The 20339-nt window shown below is 44.5% G+C and overlaps 1 protein-coding gene across 1 annotated transcript in view; it reads left to right on the top strand.

The window, feature by feature from the left end:
- The window catches only part of glra3 (glycine receptor, alpha 3), a 45474-nt gene that overhangs the window by 14803 nt on the left and 10332 nt on the right, over window positions 1–20339 (top strand). Inside the window, exons 2-4 of the mRNA XM_036137648.1 lie at window positions 6442–6572; window positions 7100–7167; window positions 19763–19986. Coding sequence (XP_035993541.1) covers window positions 6442–6572; window positions 7100–7167; window positions 19763–19986 — 423 coding nt within the window. The remainder of the gene's footprint in view (window positions 1–6441; window positions 6573–7099; window positions 7168–19762; window positions 19987–20339) is intronic.

Raw genomic sequence — 20339 nt, 5'->3', positions numbered from 1 at the left:
TCATGCAGACGCGCGGCGTGTCAGCCGGGCCCAGGGACACGGCTGCATGTCCGCTCTGAATGTGTCATACATGTTACACGCTTCCCGCCTCCCTACCCTCCACAGGCAGTCCAGGGGAAAACGGCCAACTAGCTGAAACTAACCGGATGTAACCGTTCCTCAGTGGTTTCACGTATGAGAGAGCGCAGAGCAGCGGAACCACGGTGGCTTTGGAGCAGAACCCACAGCCGACCACAGCCTTCCTCCTCAGTGGAAATGAGTCCAGCTCTGGTGTTTCTGTGATTTCTACCTTAGCAGGGCGCGCTCTGCAGCACTGATTCCTTCTGAAGCAGACTAAATGTTCTCTGCAGCTCGGATGGCTGCAGGGCCGCACGGTTCCCCCCGCCTGGTGAGATTGTGAGGAACCAACAGAACATCAGAAGCTCATGTCTGAGCTGATAAAAGTTCATTAAATCCACATATTCTGGTCACTAACTCCTTCTTCCTGAGGACCTGAGCATGGAGGAACTGCTGGTTCTGCTGGAGGGTTTTCCTCTCCACTGTCGCTACGTGCATGCTCGGTATGAGGGATTGCTGTGACGACTCAATGTCAGCAACTGTCCACTGTGGGTCCATGTTCATCCAGGAGGAGTGAAAACTTTGAAGCAGCGTGTCTGGAGGATGTTGGAAAGGCCGTTTTAGATCGGCTTTATATAAATAAACTCTTGCAGGATGTACAAAATTTTTAACTTTTAACAGGAACAAAAAGGTCATTACCTCCATCATAAACTTTAGTTTTCCATCTTAAACTCCCTTCATTGGTTTGCTTTGGATGTCAGGCAGCTATAATTTCAGAGTTCAAGTCTGTTCCTAAAACACACCTGTTTGCTGAAGGCTTTTGCTCATCCTGACAGGTTCACTCCATTTTTAATATTTTATTTTCAATTATTTTAAAATTATTATTATTATTATTATTATTATTATTATTATTATTTAAAATATTTCTTTTACTATTTTTACTGTTTTCAACGATCTTGTTTGTCTATTTTAATTTTTCAGTTATTTTCAGTTGTATGTAGAGCACTTTGTTGACCTTGGTTCTTGTAAAGTGCTTTATAAATAAATATGGTTTGGTATAAATAACCTGAATTAAACAGGAAACATTTGGTTTCAAAGCTTTTACTGAATGACTGATGGCTGACGTAGCTGTCAACTATATAACTATATATATTTATTTTTTTATCAATATTTATTAGATTCTTTATTTCAAGAAATAAAAACAGTCCAGGACAAAAGATTTTAAAAACATTCACATTTTTATAGAAAACAAAGGAGTCATATAAAACTTTTACCGTTCAGAAAAATAAAGAAGCATATAAATGTATGTTTATTTAGATTTATTTTCCTCAATGTAGGCACTTCCTGACCCCCACAGAACCAGAGCTTCAACAATAATCTACAAAACTTTGTGGTTTTCTCATATATTTTCCATTTGCTGAAGTCCAATGCTGATTTGTACTCAGCATAAATTTAACATAAATTACGTCAAATATTCACGTTTTAAAGATGTTGCTGCGCTGCTGATGGTGGTGTTAGCAGCAGACAGCAGTGGGAGAGAGAAAAGGTGAATTAAATATATTCAGCTGGTCTCTTTAAGTGGCCTTTGTGTTTGAGAGATGCGTTTAGTAAGAGAAGCTCATCCATTAAAGATGAGGACGGAGGTTTTATCACGCAGCTTCCTGCTGTGCTGCTGTTTTAGAGAAGGAGCAGAAATAAAAGGTCAGACAGGGAGGAGGCCTAAGCAGCTTAGCGTTCAGCAGTAAGCTGACATCTCTGCAGGGATGTTGCTGTGAACCGTTCACAGAAGCAGGCTGAACTGTGTTGAAACGGACAAATTAAATAACGAGATTAGGCCGCACTTCCTTTACAGCAGCTTTCTGCTGAACCCAAAACCTCTGGAGATCATCAGAGTAGTTTCATTTATCTGAGTCTAATGGAGGTTTTCCATCTAAATCCTGATTTAAAAACAAAACCTTTCAGTTAACGCCGTAACGCATTTGATCTGTCCTAAAACTGCATTTATCACCCAGTTATACAATATCTAAACATTGTGGTCTTCATTATTTCATAAAACCGTGTCACATGTGAACCTTTAGGAACAGACTTTTTGGGGGAGTATTAAAGAGGTAAAATTAATAATATGTGAAAAAAAGTCCTAGGTAAAAAACAAACAAACACAAAAGTGATAATATTATGAGAAAAATGTCATATTATGAGAATTAAGAGGGAACATTTCCATAATAGTCACAGTTTGCAGAATTATTTCACTCCTGGAGTAATAGGGCCAGGTTAGATTATTTTTATTATTTTTATTCGACATCGACTAATTAGCTGGATCGGATATCGGATGGATATCGATGCAGCATTCCGATCCAGTCACGCTTTTTTTAACAATATCTTACACAGAAATACAGATATTTACTATAAGTTTGCTATGTGGAAACATTTAAAACTTGGTACGTCAACAAGTCTGACTGAAACATGCAATACAAGATGTGAGGGCTGGTGATAAAGTTGGTAAATTTAAATTAGCACCGTGGTAAAGAACAGTCACATGGCAAGGTAAACGGTTCATTCATTTAAAAATGAATCGGATCCGAATAATTTAAAAATGAATCGGATCGGTATTGAGTGACGGCCGATACGCTCAGCCAAGGGATCGGATTGGATGGAAAAACCTGGATGTGTGCATCTCTAAACAGGACTGCTCTGACCAATCCTGTGAGATGTGAGGCGTACAGATGTGAGGCGTACAGATGTGAGGCGTACAGATGTGAGGCGTACAGATGTGAGGCGTACAGATGTGAGGCGTACAGATGTGCCCCAGCTGCAGGCTCAGGGTTAATCCATGTTGTTAAAGTGGATCAACGTGACATTAGAGGATGAGTCCCTCCAACTCGCTCACGTGGTTCAGGTTCTCCGTGTTTCTGGGCCCCCAGAGAGCTCAGGGTGTGTTTAGTGCAGCCAGCAGCTCCCCCCCCCCCCCCCCCCTCTCTAACAGAACACCTCCTTTCTCTCTCTGCGTGTCGCTGAGGCTCCCTGGTCTCAGGACGCTGTGGCTTTAACGCCGCGGTGCTGTAGGCGGGTCAGCGCCCTTTAGACGGATGATGGTGGGGGGGTCCCTCCACTGCCGAGCTGAACAGGTGACAGATATGAAGTGGCTAAGCTCAAAGGTTGGGGGAAAAATTAACAATTAACATAGTGCTGCATCTTTTTTGGGGGGTTCAATTTTTTTATTTCAATTCAATTTTATTTATATAGCGCCAAATCATGAAACATGTCATCTCAAGGCAATTTACAAAGTCAAGTTCAATCATATTATACAGATTGGGTCAGATTATACAGATTGGTCAAAGATGTCCTATATAAGGAAACCAGTTGATTGCTTCAAAGTCCCGACAAGCAGCATTCACTCCTGGGGAACCGTAGAGCCACAGGGAGAGTCGTCTGCATTGTACATGGCTTTGCTGCAATCCCTCATACTGAGCAAGCATGAAGCGACAGTGGAGAGGAAAACCACCCATTAACGGGAAGGAAAACCTCCGGCAGAACCGGGCTCAGTATGAACGGTCATCTGCCTCGACCGACTGGGGTTACAGAAGACAGAGCAGAGACACAACAAGAGAGACAAAAAAGCACAGAAGCACACATTGATCTAGTAATCTGTTCTACATTAGATGGTAGTAGCGGGTGAGCCGTCTTCTCTGGATGATGTCACAGTTAACAGAACGCCAGACCAGGTGTACCTACTATGAAGAAAAAGAGAGAGAGCAAAAAGTTAAAAGCTGAAATGACAACACATAATGCATAATTGAAGAACAGTAGAACTCAATATAGTGAGAAAATTAGATCCTGATATACTCCAGTAGCCTAAGCCTATAGCAGTAAAACTATAAAGGTAGCTGAGAGTAACATGAGTCACTAGTTATAATTTTTGTCAAAAAGAAAAGTTTTAAGCCTAGTCTTAAAAGTAGGGTTGCTAAGATTTTTCTTCCACTTAATTTTCCATCAATATCACAGAATAAAGCTTTATATGAGCAGCAGCTCATGTCTTTATACATGTTATATTCTGAAGGCTACCTGCCTCTCCTCCTTCCTAACTCTTGATTGAAGGAAAATCTCTTAAAATCTAGAGTTTAGAATAATTTTGAGCTTAACTTTATTTAATTTTATTACATGTGGGATGTTCCTGATCCACTCCTGGGCTACATCTAGCAACAGAAATGTGTTTTCCGGGAATAAAGCAGCCATCCTACTCCATAGATGGACGCAGGAAGGTGGATTTCTGTTTTTTTCTTGGTGCTTTGGGTCAATCAAAGCACCTTGGAGACGGAACCGGCCTGCGGTCCGTTCTGGGACCGTGACGCTGACTCCAGCTGAGTTTGTTGGCCTCTGCAGAGACAGATCTGAATGCAGTGAAGCCGCCGGTGGTGCTGGAGCGGAATGAGACGAGCTCCGCATGGCGGAGACGATGAATCACGGCCTGACATGAAGGTCTGCACCAGGAACTCAGAGAAGACTGGAAGAGCGCCTCAGGTGTCGTCATTTCAGATCTCTGTCCCAGATGTCCTGATCCGGCTCTGGGTCTGGTCATGTGACCTCCGTCCATGATATAAACACAGACTCTGAGTCATCATCACATCAACACTGCCTAGCTGAAGGCTTTACAGGCATTTAAGCAGGAACACAGACAGTTCTGCAGAACCTGGATCCGTCCTCCTCTGGTACCGTCAGACAGAGAGACGCCAGCTGCATGATGACAAGCGTTACTCGACAGACTCATGCAGACACGGAACACGCGTGACGCAGCAGCGACCAGAACACGTTCCACAGTCGGGTCAGAGAGATCTTGTTCATGATGAGAACGTCTTCATCACAGCGCGGTGCTGATGATGGGTTCAGGAAATGAGGTGTTTGCTCATAGGTTGAGTTTTGGTTTCTCCACCGTCCAGAGGACATTCTTCTAGAGGTCTTCTGGAGGACATGCAGAAGTTCCCTTCATGTTTCTCTGCAGGGTGACGTTCTTCAGGTGGTTTTGGGTCAGGAGACACCTGTGTGCTCCAAACTGATCTTTAACTAACTAACTAAGGGCTTCTGTTGTCCCCTCAGGGCCACCGTAGCTCAGGTAACAGAAGCTCAGATGAAACGTTTTCTGGATCATGAGCTGAACAGATGTGTTCCTCCTGCAGCTTTGTTCTCTTCAGACCCGGTTCTTCCTGGTTCTGGACGGCGTGTCTCTGTATTTAGAGACGGTTCTCAGGGGTTCTCTGAAACATTCATCCCTGCTGGAGCGAAAAGTGTCTCCTGCAAATGCCAAAGTAAAGGTTGATGAAAGTACGCCTGGATGTTCTGGGATGAAGGGGGCATTGTTCTGAGCTCGGACGTTATTTCTGCTGCTCCTCCTCATCCCAGCAGACAAACACGGACATGAAGGAGAGCCGTTTCAGGATCATCAGGCTTCACGGTGGCATTTAGAGCTCTCCACCCGTTCAGCCCAGGAGACGCATGCAGGTACACAGGCTGCGTGATGTTAAATGTCAGCAGCGGGGGGGGTTATGTGATTAGCCTGATGGCCTCATGAGATCATGACCCAAACATGCCATTAATGGTTCTGATGGGCCGGGACAATGAACCACACACCTGACAGGTCAGCACACACCTAGATGATTTCTGAGGAAAACAACCAGGACAGGATGCTGGGAGATATTCATGGTGTTGATCGTTATCATCCATGACGGGTTTAGAGCCTCAGACATGGCTTCCTGTTTATTAAAAATCAGCGTAAATAAAAACATCCATTCATTTCCGTTTTACTCAGATGATCAAACCTGTTGTTGTTGAGTTAGTCGAGCAAACAGTGACCAGCCTCCAGTGGTTCAGTTCACTCTGACTAGAAGCTTTGTCACGAAGGAAAGTTTTAAGATTAGTCTTAAAAGTAGACAGGGTGTCTGCCTCACGGACCAAAACTGGGAGTTGGTTCCACAGGAGAGGAGCCTGATAGCTAAAGGATCTGCCTCCCATTCTACTTTTAGAGACTCTAGGAACCACCAGCAGACCTGCAGTCTGAGAGCGAAGTGCTCTGTTAGGAACATACGGGGTAATCAGAGCTCTGATATATGATGGAGCTTGATTATTAAGGGCTTTATACGTTAGAAGAAGAATTTTAAATTCTAATTAGTGACAAAGTGAGAAACTATGATGAGTAGTGAAAAAAGTTCATTTAATTTTCGCTTGTAGCCGTAGCTTGACTGACCGTCTACAGACCCAGACAGATCCAGAACTTCTCCACGACAGACTTAAAAAGCCGTAAACCAGGGACAGTGTAGCCAGCAGGGGGCGCTCTGCTGATGACAGCCATTAAAGTCACCTCTCAGGTGATTGACTCCTCCTGTTTCCTGACAGCGTGAGTCGGTGTAAGGAGATGGACGGCGCTGCGAGGACACGGCACGCTCCGATGTCTCCCTCCGACTTTCTGGACAAACTGATGGGACGGACGTCCGGGTACGACGCTCGCATCAGACCCAATTTTAAAGGTAGTTCATTCTTACTCCCAACATCTGATCATTGTTCTGTTAAACATTTAATCATGTTTTATATTCCCCACCTTCTGCCTTTTCTCATCCCTCCTGTCGTCACATTTCATCCCTCTCATTCATACTTTTAAAATATTTTCCAGATGTTTTGTTGATTTAACTCCAGCCAATCAGGGATGAGCTTGTTTTCCCCCTGCAGCCGTTCTCTCTCTAAAGCAGCTTTGAAAGAATAACTGCCTGGGTCAATGCTGTAAATGAGAACTAGTTTTCAGTAGTCTCGCCTGGTTAGATAAAGGCTAAATAAAATAAAACCCAGATCGATATAAACATTAACTCTAGTGCCGTAAGATAAACCCTTTTGTTAAAAATGTAAGCACCAACTTTCCACTGACCAAACCCCTGGATGAACATGCAAACATCCGTCTCTGCTGCACTGGGTGGTTCTCCTTCCTGGAAGACCACCATCCACCCTGTGTGTCTGTGTAGATCATCTTACCTCCGTGTAATGATGGTTTTCCCTCCTGCAGGTCCTCCAGTCAACGTCTCCTGCAACATTTTCATCAACAGCTTCGGCTCCATCGCAGAGACCACCATGGTGAGTGACAGAAACCTTAAAATCCCAGAAAATCCTGTTAAACATGCTTTCCTCAAGCTGTGCTTTCAGCACTTTAATAAGTTGATGCGTTCCTAATAACCCTGGGGGGCTCCGTGTCATTGCTGGGACATTAAACATGGAGATGTCGTGTGCATCTCCTCTGCAGCACTGAAAGGCTTTTTGCACTTTGCAGCTTGTTGACAGAATTATATGAATAAATCTGTAGTTTTGTAATGTGCAGACAGGCTGCTGCAGACGGATCAGACAGCGTTGTCTCTGAGGGCAGCGTTGGAGCGTTCTCCTAATTAACGTGTGCGGTTGCTTATTTATGACCTGCAACATTTAGAACAGGAAGAACCGCAGCTCTGAGGCCCAGAACTGTTCGACTGCAGCACATCAAAGAGTTTAACATTTTAGTTCTAAAAACTTTCTTCATGGAAACATAAAAACAGTCTCTGTTTGGTGCTGAGCATTTATTTATTCAGCTTTCTCTTCTCCAGCCAGATTGGATGTTAGGATTTTATTTGGACCTGGTGGCGCTGGTATGCTTCCTGCTGTCTGCGATGTTCTGGAAGTCTATCTACATCCATTCAGACGCTGCGTTAGGAAGTAGGAAGTAAGCTCTCTGTGCTTCCCCGGCTGCTGGGATCACTTTCTGGGCCGATAATCACAGAAACCAACCCGCCTAAATGTCAGCGGCTCAGCAGCAAAATGGTTCTAACCTCCATAAAACCCAACCTGTCCCTCCAGTCTCCCCTCAATTCAATTGAAGTCTATTTTATTTATATAGCACCAATTCATGATACACATCATGTCAAGTCTCTTTCCAAAGTCAGACTCCATCAGATCCTCCAGGTTGGTGAGAAAGTTTCCTCTCTAAGGAAACCCAGCAGGTTGCATCAAGTCTCTCCAAGCAGCATTCACTCCTCCTGAAAGAGCGTAGAGCCACAGTGGACAGTCGTCTGCATTGTTGATGGCTTTGCAGCAATCCCTCATACTGAGCATGCATGAAGCGACAGTGGAGAGGAAAACTCCCCTTTAACAGGGAGGAGAACCTCCAGCAGAACCAGAACCAGGCTCAGTGTGAACGCTCATCTGCCTCCACCCACTGGGGCTTAGAGAAGACAGAGCAGAGACACAGAAAGCACAGAAGCTCACATTGACCCAGGAGTACTTTCTATGTTAGATGGTAATAGAGGATGATCTATTCAATTCAATTCAATTTTATTTATATTTCAATTCAATTTTATTTATATAGCGCCAAATCATGAAACATGTCATCTCAAGGCACTTTACAAAGTCAAGTTCAATCATATTATACAGATTGGGTCAGATTATACAGATTGGTCAAAAATGTCCTATATAAGGAAACCAGTTGATTGCATCAAAGTCCTGACAAGCAGCAGTCACTCCTGGGGAACCGTAGAGCCACAGGGAGAGTCATCTGCATTGTACATGGCTTTGCTGCAATCCCTCATACTGAGCAAGCATGAAGCGACAGTGGGAAGAAAAACCACCCATTAACGGGAAAAAAAACCTCCGGCAGAACCGGGCTCAGTATGAACGGTCATCTGCCTCGACCGACTGGGGTTACAGAAGACAGAGCAGAGACACAACAAGAGAGACAAAAAAGCACAGAAGCACACATTGATCTAGTAATCTGTTCTACATTAGATGGTAGTAGCGGGTGAGCCGTCTTCTCTGGATGATGTCACAGTTAACAGAACGCCAGACCAGGTGTACCTACTATGAAGAGAAAAGAGAGAGAACAGAAAGTTAAAGCAGAAATGACAACACATAATGCATAATTGAAGAACAGTAGAACTCAATATAGTGAGAAAATTAGATCCTGATATACTCCAGTAGCCTAAGCCTATAGCAGTAAAACTATAAAGGTAGCTGAGAGTAACATGAGTCACCAGTTATAATTTTTGTCAAAAAGAAAAGTTTTCTGCCTCCACTGATGATGTCACAGCTAACAGAACGCCAGACCAGGAGTACCTTCTCCTCGTCTTCATAAGATGTCAGGGCTTTTCTCTTCTGGTTTGCAGCTCATGCTGCTTCTTGTTGCAGGAAGAGAAACTAAACAGAACCCATTCGTGTCGGATGTCACTGATTTCATCGTTTTCTGTCACAATGTAACCGGGGGGTGTTTTATTTCTGAAAAATGGCCGCAGTCTCTTCCTGTCCGCCCTCCTCTGTGGTGATCCAAAGAGGCTGAGCTGTGATTCATTCCCTGCATTCAGGAGGATTTCTGGCCTCAGTCCGGAACTTTAAAACAACCTCCAGCGATCTGCCACTGCGCCAATTAACCGCCTCAGGTACCGCCGTAACTGTGTTGGTTGTTCATGTGTTCAGGTTTAATTTTTAAAAGCAGAGTCTTGAATCTGGAGCCAGACGAGGTAATGATGGAGGCGGGCAGACGGAGATGGAGATCTGAGGAGACAGACGGGCAGACAGGAATAGCAGATGTGCTCCAAAGACGTTTAGCCACTCTGACAGCAAATACGTTAAAGTGGTCCAGGAGTCTGTCCAGGCTTCACACAAGCTGCTGCTTGCTTAGTATTCACATTTGCGTGTCTAGAACCAAAAATTTTAAAACCAGAAATCTGCTTCCTTTCCTGAGTGCAGTCTGAGGGTTTTATCGTCCAGGTGAACCTGTGAAACTAAATCCTCCTCCTGCAGGATCTCAGGGGATTCCTGGCCGCCATTAGACCCCCCACCCCCCGAAAATAATTTCCATCAAATTTGAATTACAGAAAAATGAATATGGAGTATGAGCGGCTCGTGGTTTAGAGGCATAAGCCTCCTTTTCACCTCAATACGGACTCCAGTACACGTTCTCTTATTTACTTTCTGCTGTGTTGGCATAAACAGCCACGTCTGAAGAGCTTGCCTGAGAAAAGCAAATTATCTTGGAGGCTGAGATGTTTCTACAGTCTCTGCTTTCAGGAGGATCTGAAAGCAGAGACTGAAATAAGCTGGGAGTTTGTTTAAATTGTCCGTGGTTCTGTCCTGTGAGGATGGAGTAGATCCTGTGAGTGGAATCAATTTTTGGTTTGTGGTGTCTTAGCTGGTTCGTTTGGTGAAAACTTTCCCTTTTGGTGCTTCGTAGGAGTTGTCTGAGGAACTACCGTTTGCTTACAGCTTTGAACGGGATTTTGGTGGCTTGGTCCCTGTTCGAGCAGATTCTTTGGTACCGTGTGAGATTTTAGGATACCTGTAGAGGTGTGCTTTGTGTTTTGGGTGGAAGCTGGTTGTGTCTGTTGGTCTGAAGTAGAGTTTGCTCTCCAGTTTCCCAGGGGTGTGAAATTGTTCACCTTTATCCAGGAAGTTTACCTGTTTTAGGTCCATTGTGGGTTGTGCTTTGATGGAAGGGTGGTGGCTATTCAGGGGGGGGGGGGTGAAGGAGTCCAGATGCCCCAGATGTCATCCAAGAAGTGGTGGTAGGCTTCTGATAGTTTCAAGCATTTCTGGAAGGCCTCCTGTTTCCAGAGAACTGGGAGGAATCTTTTTGCCATGGCAGTGTCCTTAATACCCACTGATCATCAAACAGGAAGTTGTTGCACTGCAGGTTCAATTTAAGGCGTTCCAGGATCTCCCTGTCTGGTCTGGAGGGTTTGGGGTTGTTAGTAAAGCATTCCTGGATTTCTTCCAGTCCCCCTGTCTCTTTCAGTGTTGGTGTAGAGCAGGGATCACCAACATGGCGCCCGTGGGCACTAAGTAGCCCTCGAGGACCTCATGTGGTGTCCACAAGCCTGTTCTAAAATAAAAAACACAGTCCACCACCAAAACTCTAATTTACTCCACTACTCTTCTTTAGTCACACTTGCATTTATATAGATTTAAAATTTACCATATACATAAATATATTTATTTATTTATTTATTTACATACAGTTAAGGTGAACGCTGACTCTTCTAGTTCAAATGTCAGTCCAGGTAGCCCTTCGTATGAAACAACATCAATGAAGCAGCTCTCAGTTTCACAAAGCTTGGTGTAGAGGCTCTCTGGTCCCGTGGTGAATAGAGTGCTGTTCTCTGTCAGAGGCGTCTTTAATGCAGCTGTTTGGTGGACAGTGGGTTCAGATAGTGGTCAGTCGGTACCACTGAGACTCGCTGCCACAGCCTGAGACGATCGCTCTGCCTTTGGGATGCGGTGAGCTTTGGCCCATTCTGAGGGGTTAATTCTGGGTAACGGATAAAAGTAGCAGGCTGTAGTTGGGTTTGTGTCTGTTAGTTTTTTGTTAATTATTGTTTGTTTCTATAACTGTTTGCAAAGGTTATTCACTAGGACCTGAGTTTCTGGATCAAGGAGTGCTTCCAGAGGTTGGTAATACTGTGTGTCATTGTCATTATTCATGATAACAATGACTGAGCCGTTATCTGCTGGTTAGACGACGGTAGATTTGAGGTTGGGGAGCTCTTCTGAGAGCCCCTTGCTCCCGTGATGTGAGGTTTGGTGTTTCTGGGTGTGATCTTAAGTGTTGTATGTCCCTGTGGTCCTGTTCTGTTAAGGGTTAGCATTAGGAAACAGGAAGTTCTCCCTCTGGAACCGGATGGATGGTGCTCAGTTCATCCAGCTAATGGACCGCTGTAACCCCGGTCCCTGGGGTGATGATGGGCACGCTGACGTCTCCCATAACGGACCTCAGACCACACATCCAGGAAAAATATTTATTTTTTTCAAAAAACATCTCTTAAAAGTCAAAAATGATTTTTTTTTTTAAATACAACTAAGAAAGTCTCTCAATTGAAGTAACAAATAAACAAAATACAACGTTTCAACCCCTCTCCCGGTTTTCTTCAGAAAGTAAAATTAAATAAAATACAATAAACAAATGTCTCGTCTCTAGGGTCAGGGCTAGTCCTCAGAAAGAGAAGTCACGGCAAGGTTCTCAGTGAGTGATTAAAAACAAGCGTGTGTGTGTGTGTGTGTGTGTGTGTGTGTGTGTGTGTGTGTGTGTGTGTGTGTGTGTGTGTGTGTGTGTGTGTGTGTGTGTGTGTGTGTGTGTTTGCCTTTGTGCGCTGCCGGCTCTGCCTGCCAAGAACAACCCGTCAGAAAAATTTCAGATGGAAAAGATTGCTTTCAGTTTACTTTCATTATTTATCGGACACGGATGAATTTTTCATGGCAGCTTGTGTCGACACGCCGCTGAGCCGGCCCCGCTAACGTGTCTCTCTGGCTTTCTGTGTGTTTTTTGGCTGTTGGCCTCAGATGATGACTGCAGGCAAATTAATCTTTGAACTCTTTTGCTGTTTTCAAGGTAAATGAGCCAAAAACCACCATTCCTCCATTTCTGATGTTTGCTGTCATTTCTGTCTGTAAAAGATCCAAAAGTACCTTGTGTTAGTTCAGATGAATAAAGTTCTGTAAACCGTCATCTGCTCTCTAGTTAATTTATTTGTTTACCTGCAAAGTATAAAAACCTTTAGGTCAGATTAGCAGATGCAGTGACGTTTTTATAATAAATAATATTATTATGCATGTTCAACAAAGGACAGCGTTCTTTGATTTTTTTTTTTTTATTTAATTTATCTTCTATATAAAGAAAAATTATAATTTCTATTCTGGAAACATTGAGAAATCTGGGAATAAATTCTCAGAAGTATCCATCAGTCAACTCATCTGAAATTTGTCCTGTTGATAGAAAATATGCAAGATTTTTCCACCAAACTGGATCCACTGTCAATTAAAGCGAGAACCAATTAAACTCCAGAACCATGAAGCTCTGGATCCTGTCCTTCAGAACCTGGGAGATCTGGGAACCTTTAGCCACTTTGGTATTCAGAACGCTACGATGCGATTATAAACCCATTATTGACGTTACATTGCACCCCCGCCCAGGCCACTCACACACAAACAACCATTCTGTAAATAAATACAGAAAACATTAAATGTCCGAGTCATTTTCCCTCAGGGTGCTGAGGTCGCAGAATGCACACAACCTTTTCAGCACAAACAGGCCGAATGCTGCGCTCACGTGGTTAAGAGTCCTGCCTTTAGCTTTCCTCAAAATAAGGTTCTAAATGAACGTTAAAATCATCGTGTTTTGGTTTTTGGTCATAGACTCAGAATGTTTGAAGAAACCTACAGAGTTTGACTTTAAACTCCCTGAAATACGAGGAAAACAACAAAACATCTGAGTTTCAATATGAACAGTCAGATTTTCTCTGGATTAGCATTAAACTCGCTGTCCACCAGCTTCCTGCTGTCTGTGGAGAGCCTCAGGGCTTTATTCTCAGGTCCATATTATTCTACATGCTTCCCTCGGCTTTGTTTTACCAGAACATCAGCATCCTGCCTGATACTGCTGCCTTCTAGGAGAAGATGTGAGGATCTGAGCCTCCTTCCTTCAGCACATGGAGCCCACAGACTCATTGAAGAAGTTCTGTTGGATCTTCCAGCTGAAATGTTTCCACTAAATAAGAACTAAGCTTTGAAAACCAATCATCACCCAGGGAATATAATGTCTAGGTGGTAATAGTCCAGATTTTATGGAGCCAATTTAAAAATATGGTTTTGAGGTGTTTTCACAAGAAGAAAAACAAAAAAACATCCGTTTAATTGAAGGTGATATATAATGAATCCGGTCCAGTTGATCCTAGCTATCAAACATTGTGGCTAAGTCCAGCTAACGGTTCCTGAAGATGTTCTGTGGTTTGGTGTTTCTGCTTCAGTTAATCCGTCTCAATCTGAGCTTCTAGCAACAGCAGAACCTCCTGAGCTGAAATGAACTGAGTGGGTCTCCGGTTTCTACCCTGAGAATGAGCAACAGGTCCTGATGATAATCTGCGGCGACATCACGTCAGCCTGCTGCCCCTCTTAGAGCCGCTGGAGGTGGCGGACCAGCACCGGTGTCTCCCTGAATCAACCTGAGGTCAGCGAGAAGATCCTGCAGCTGCCTGAACTCATTCCTCAGTTCGCTCAGAGGAAACTCTGCCTGGAGACAGCACACATCCGCGTCTGATTGGCTAATCCCCCCAATGCAAAGCTGCCCACAGCACCTTCACCTTACACCTCCATCTTATAGAGAAGCCTCCATCTGAATCCTTTGGTTAATAAAAATCAATGATCTAAAGTCCTGCTTTGCTTCAGGTGGAGTTCTCTGGACACCTTTAAGGCTCTGATTGGTTCCTGCTGGTTTCTGAGAGACGCTGACGCCACAGGTTTGCTGCAGCCTGTTATAAATGTGTGAGAACGATCAGAGGTCCCAGCTTGTCAGTACATGGGTTAAAGCCAGTCGGACCCGCTGAGCGCAGAGCGCGATCAAAACGTGGACCTGCAGACGTCAGAGAGATGAAGTCTGAGCAGAGCAGAGGTCCAGAGCCATATGTCGCAGAAGGATTAAGAAGTTCCTCCCCGGCCTCCATCTGCGTCTTCATCTGCTCTGATGTCCTCTACCAAACGAATCAGAGCGGTGATGTAACCCTGCAACGTTCTCAGCATGCTTCTCCAACAGGAGCAGGTCAGCGGGAACATCAGCTGATGTGGGAGTTATTCACTCTCAGGATGCTGGAGGCTGAAGAATGGGACAAAACGCCGTGAGGCTGCTGGTTTCTGCTGCACGGTGCTAAATCACCTGACCAGAGATGTTCTCCATAAACCAGAGTCCTCGTGTTTTCCCTGGGAACGCCGCTGGTTTCTGTCCCATCCCTGGAAGACGGAGGAGGAAACCAGGAGACTCAGAGTTCCCAGCCGGCTCACAGAGGGCTTAGAGCCGGGCGCTCTGCAGCAGCGACACATTTACACGCTCCTCTTTCCATCTGCATGCTCAGTCGCTCCAACCCGCCTAATCCTCTGTGGGTTTGTGTGTGAGACGCTCTTTATCGCTTCCAGTTAACCGCCGTGTTCAGCTGATGCTCTCAGAGCTGCTGTCTGCAGACTGCTTCCTGCTTCTCACCCAGATCATCCTGACGAGGCCTGCAGTTTCCTTTCTACCCAGTGAGAAACTTTCTGCCTCCTCCATCAGCTGTTGATGCTCATCGGCTCGTTTCTGTGTGCCGCTGCTCAGCTGGAGCACAGAGGGTCTATCGGCCACAGCTGCAAACGGCCGGGACCTCCACGCCTGCAGAACTAAAGCAACGAGCTCACAGAGGAAGCAGAGCTCAGTCAGAGATATTAGTATTTTGCTCAGCTCTGAATGCTTGAGATTGGAGGACCCTCTGAAAGCGTGAGAGGAATGAAAACATCGAGCTGGAGATCTGTGAGGCTGCAGCTTAGAGACGATGTGTAGATAGAAGTCGAGGCTGATCGCTGGAACATCTGCCTTTCTTCCTGCAAACAAGGATCTGCTGCACTGATGTGTTGATGAGGAGCGTTTAATTATTGTGGGAGATTTTAACTTTCACGTTGAAGACAGAGGAGCAAAAGAAACACTTAGAAACATTTTAACTCAACATGTTAAACACTGATGTTGACCTATCTGATCACTTTTCTGCTAACTTTGAAAGAATAATTTAATTTAGCCAAAGGGACATCGTAAGAAAACGCACCTTTAAGGACAATGCCACGGAAACTTTTATTCAAGCTTACTCTGCTACTTCAACCTTGGGCTGCAACTCAGTAGATGAGCTAGTAGATAACTTTCAGTCTAAAGTCTCAGACATCATTAACTGCATTGCTCCAGTTAAAGTGAAAGTTCTTTCTGGGAAGAATAAATCTCCTTGGAGAAATGCTCCAGCAGTTAGAGGTGAAAAAAGGGAATGTCGGAAAGCTGAACGCAGGTGGAGAAAGAACAGACTCCAGGTTCACTACGACATCTATAAAGAGAGACTTTACAGATATAACTTACAACTGAAAAATGCAAGAGAATCTTTCTTCTTTGAGATCATTAAAGGAGGAGTCCGGTCAAAATCAGAATTCAAACTGCTGAAAGTACTTTAAATATAAAACTACTACATACTGTGCAAAAAATTATACGTTTTTTAAATTATGAATAATTTTCATTTAATCATGTTTATGTGGAAGAATCCATCTTGGTCAAGAATAGTACTGTCACCTCCCATTTTTTGACGTCACTTGGCGGACCCTCAGTTGAGCAAGTTTCAACGCTCTGTTTGTCACGGCGCACTTTTGTCCAACATGGTGACGACTGGTGCTCTGTACGAAGCAGAGAGTGATGAAGTACTTAGTGACAGTGATGAGAGCTCCGTGGAGCTATCATCATCTGATAGCGATATGGATTTTTTTAGAAGAGTTTCTTGACAGAAACCGGACTTTTGACGGAATCCAGCGTACCTATTTCCAGTGCAAACTCAGTCGGGTCCTACAGTATATATGTATACACGCGCGTGTGTGTGTGTGTGTGTGTGTGTGTGTGTGTGTGTGTGTGTGTGTGTGTGTGTGTGTGTGTGTGTGTGCACGCGCTCCGCCGCAGCACGGCTTTGCCGGCGCTGCAGGGGAGCGCGCACACACACACACACACACACAGCGGAGGAGAGATCGCGCTGAAGTGACTTAAGTAAATAGGGCAGGTGGTCATTATTGTATAAATATTAAAATATAAGAGCGTTCCAGCACATGCTGGGGCGGAGGGATACCACATCGCATGTGGTATCCCTCCGCCCCTCTGCTCGGTGACCATCCCCGCAAATTCATACTAAAAAATTCTAAAATAAAAAATAACTTACTGTAAATCCTCGCTCTCATGTCATGTTCAAAACATTCTTCTTCAAAATGGTTGCTGCATATGACGTGTTTTCTCTCTGGCCAGAAGTTAGATGGCAAATCCGTTCTGTTCAAGTTGGCAATCCAGCAACGAGCCCGGTGGCTCATGAATCAGGAAGTTGAAATAAGCAATGTTTTTTCTACTTTTACCAGTTGTGTTGGAACATCCGATGGCCATGCACGTGGGCATCGTTGCTTCAGCAAAAGCTCTTGGGAATGTCAGCGGTGAAGTCCTCTGGAAATCCGAAATAATTATTGATGATGGCAGCTGTGTAGAACGGCTCCTATTGACTTTGCATGGAAAGCGGAGAGAAATGCTGTCGCCGCTTCCGCTTTTCCACGCCCCAGGATGTGATGTCAAACGCCCCTTACTGCCCAAATATGGGCAGTAATGTCAGCCCCCATACACAGTGATTCAGACGACAATTTATGTTTTTATTTTCTTATTGATTAAAGATAAGTTCATTAAATAACTACAAACGTATTAGTTTTAGTTATAGCTAATGATACCCTGATTTTTCCTTGTTGACCGGACTTCCCCTTTAAGAAAAACATTAATAACGCTCGTGTCTTATTTTCCACAGTCGACAGGTTAACAAATCCTCCTGTGTCCGTGGCTTCTGAACTCCACTCCACCAGGGCCTGCAATGAATTTGCTAACTTCTTCACTGAAAAAATCCTAAAAATTAGAGGATCACTTTGTACATCCACACCAGCTCCAGAACCAATGCTTTATTCAGCTGGAACTACTTCTGACAAAATGTCCCATTTCAGCCAAATAAACCACAAAAGCTTAGAGCAGATCACTCAGCAGTTCCTCCTCATGCTGTCTTGATGTTCTACCCACAGCGTTCTTTAAGAACGTTCTGCCTGTCATAGCGTCTGATCTGACTCAGATAATAAACACGTCCCTTCTGTTAGGTGTTTTCCCCCAGTCCCTAAAAACAGCAATTATCAAACCACTGCTGAAAAAGAACAATTTAGACAAACTTCTACTCCAGAACTTGAGGCCCATCTCAAACCTCCTTTATCAGTAGATTATTGAAAAAGCTGAGTTTCAACAATTAAACACCTTCTTAACTACGACCAGCCGCTTTGATGTTCTCCAGTCAGGTTTCCTCACCACAGTACAGAGACCGCCCTGATCAAGGTGCTGGTTCTGTTGGACCTCAGAACCTCAGTACTGGTTCTGGTGGACCGCAGAACCTCAGTACTGGTTCTGTTGGACCTCAGAACCTCAGTGCTGGTTCTGTTGGACCTCAGAACCTCAGTGCTGGTTCTGATGGACCTCAGTGCTGGTTCTGTTGGACCTCAATGCAGCATTGATACTGTGGATCACTCCATTCTGGTAGAACATCTGGAGAACTGGGTCGGCCTCTCTGCTACAGCTCTCCACTGGTTTAAATCCTACTTAAAGGACTTTTAGTGTCAGCAGGTAACTTTACATCAGAGACGACATAAATCACATGTGGGGTTCTCCAAGGTTCCATCCTGGGTTCCTCCTGTTCTAGATCTACATGCTCCTCTAGCTCAGATCACTTCAAGCTTAAATAGAAATAGAAGAAATCAATTCATGGATGTGACAAAATGTTTTTTAACTGAATAAAAACAAACTGAAGGAATAATTTCTGGACCATAAACATGTAAAGAGGAGATGCTCATCAAGACAAACACTTGGCATATATTGTTGTATTTGAAGATGAATACATATTTTTGTTGTGATATCTTTTTATGGTCAAAATACGTGTTTAGTTCCTTTAATGTGCAACATGACTGTGACGTCATAATGATATTTGTTTAGGCAACACTAAACAAGCTGAAATATTTCAGTTAAATTGTCTGAGGCTGTGAAAACGAAGCTTCCTAAACTCTTTAAAGTTTTTCTGTCCACACTGAATAAACCAGAGTTAACCGTAGCAGATCGCTGAAGAACAGAATAATCCTGTTTTTCTCCCTCTGTGCATCAAACTCAGACATCCGCTTTAATAAAACCTCCTTATTCTGCAGCCTTTATTAAATTAAATATTATATTAAACTAATTTATATAAACAGGTTGACTCCAGGCTCAGCTGTGGTGCAGTGAGGTGGAAGACTAGTGATGTCACTTCCTGCTAGAGGAAATGGTGAATGTGAGGTTCACTACAGTCTGCAGTGCCTGCTGGGAGTCTTCAGTCATATCAAACCTAATTTTTGTTTTAATCTGGAATTAAAGTGAATCCAGATCCGTTCCTTAGACACACACATGTTTAAAACACAAAAGGAAGACGGTGCCTTGACTTCCATTCACCTTAGTCCTAACACTGAGCCCGGAAAAAAGTGACGACCAAATAAAAGGTCCATCAAAGTCCTCACTTTACTAGTAAATAATGTTCTCACTCAGCTGCAAACACACACAGAGCTGGTTAGATGACTAATGAACCTCATGTTCCCTTTCATCAGCAGCGTTCTCATCACTGCTGTCTGATAAGCAAACCTGAACCTGTCTGACAACAGGAAGTGGGCGACGCCTGCAACCACAGACAGTCTGAGAACGATGCACCAAAGCTGCTGCAGCCGCTTCATATTCAGGAAAAATAACGTCATGTTTGTGGAGCACAGGGCGGTTAAATGAGCTCGTTCTCGTCTTTTCCTGTCTGGCATTTATTTCCTGGGACTTCCTGTGTCAGAAGGTCAGACTGAGTTTGTGAGGAAAGAATCAACCTGATGACATCTGCTGAGCGTGATGGACGGCGTGGTGCCGGCCTGTAATTAGCGCCGTCTGCTTTGTGAATCCTGTGAGGAGGAGGATTCACAGAGGACTGAGCTGAACACCGTCTACAGAGACGATGTTCAGCTCAGTCCTCTGATAGGTCCCAGAGGAGACCCTGGAGATGAGAACCGGCCTGAGCAGCTTTAAGGCGCCGTGCTGATGCGCCTCTCTCTGCAGGACTACCGCGTGAACATCTTCCTGCGGCAGCAGTGGAACGACCCCAGACTGGCCTACGCCGAGTACCCCGACGACTCGCTGGACCTGGACCCGTCCATGCTGGACTCCATCTGGAAGCCGGACCTGTTCTTTGCCAACGAGAAGGGTGCCCACTTCCATGAAGTCACCACAGACAACAAGCTCCTCAGGATATTTAAGAACGGAAACGTTCTGTACTCCATAAGGTGAGTTCTGCTGCAGGCCCGGTCCGGCTGGCATTAAATAAACTTTAACGTTCTCTGGTTTGAGCAGCGAAGCTTGGCTCGGTGTTCTCTGAGGAGGCCGGAGCCTCAGGATGAGCAGAACCTCTGCTGCTGCTTCGTTGATCCGCTGCGTTACGACCAGCAGGAATAATATTTCATGTTGTTCCACTCTGAGGGTCTTCATCTTCTCAGCATGCATGATTACCCGAAGCCGGAGCACAGCGACCCGTGCAGAGCAGAATAACATGCAACACATTAACCAGGCTGGTCTGGGAACACAGCACATAAATTACATTCAATTAAAGTTTTAAATATGCCTAAAAAATGGAATGACT

The sequence above is a fragment of the Fundulus heteroclitus genome, chromosome 5 (genome assembly GCF_011125445.2).
Source record: "Fundulus heteroclitus isolate FHET01 chromosome 5, MU-UCD_Fhet_4.1, whole genome shotgun sequence".
Lineage (NCBI taxonomy): Eukaryota > Metazoa > Chordata > Actinopteri > Cyprinodontiformes > Fundulidae > Fundulus > Fundulus heteroclitus.
This window is presented reverse-complemented; position numbering and strand designations above follow the sequence as displayed.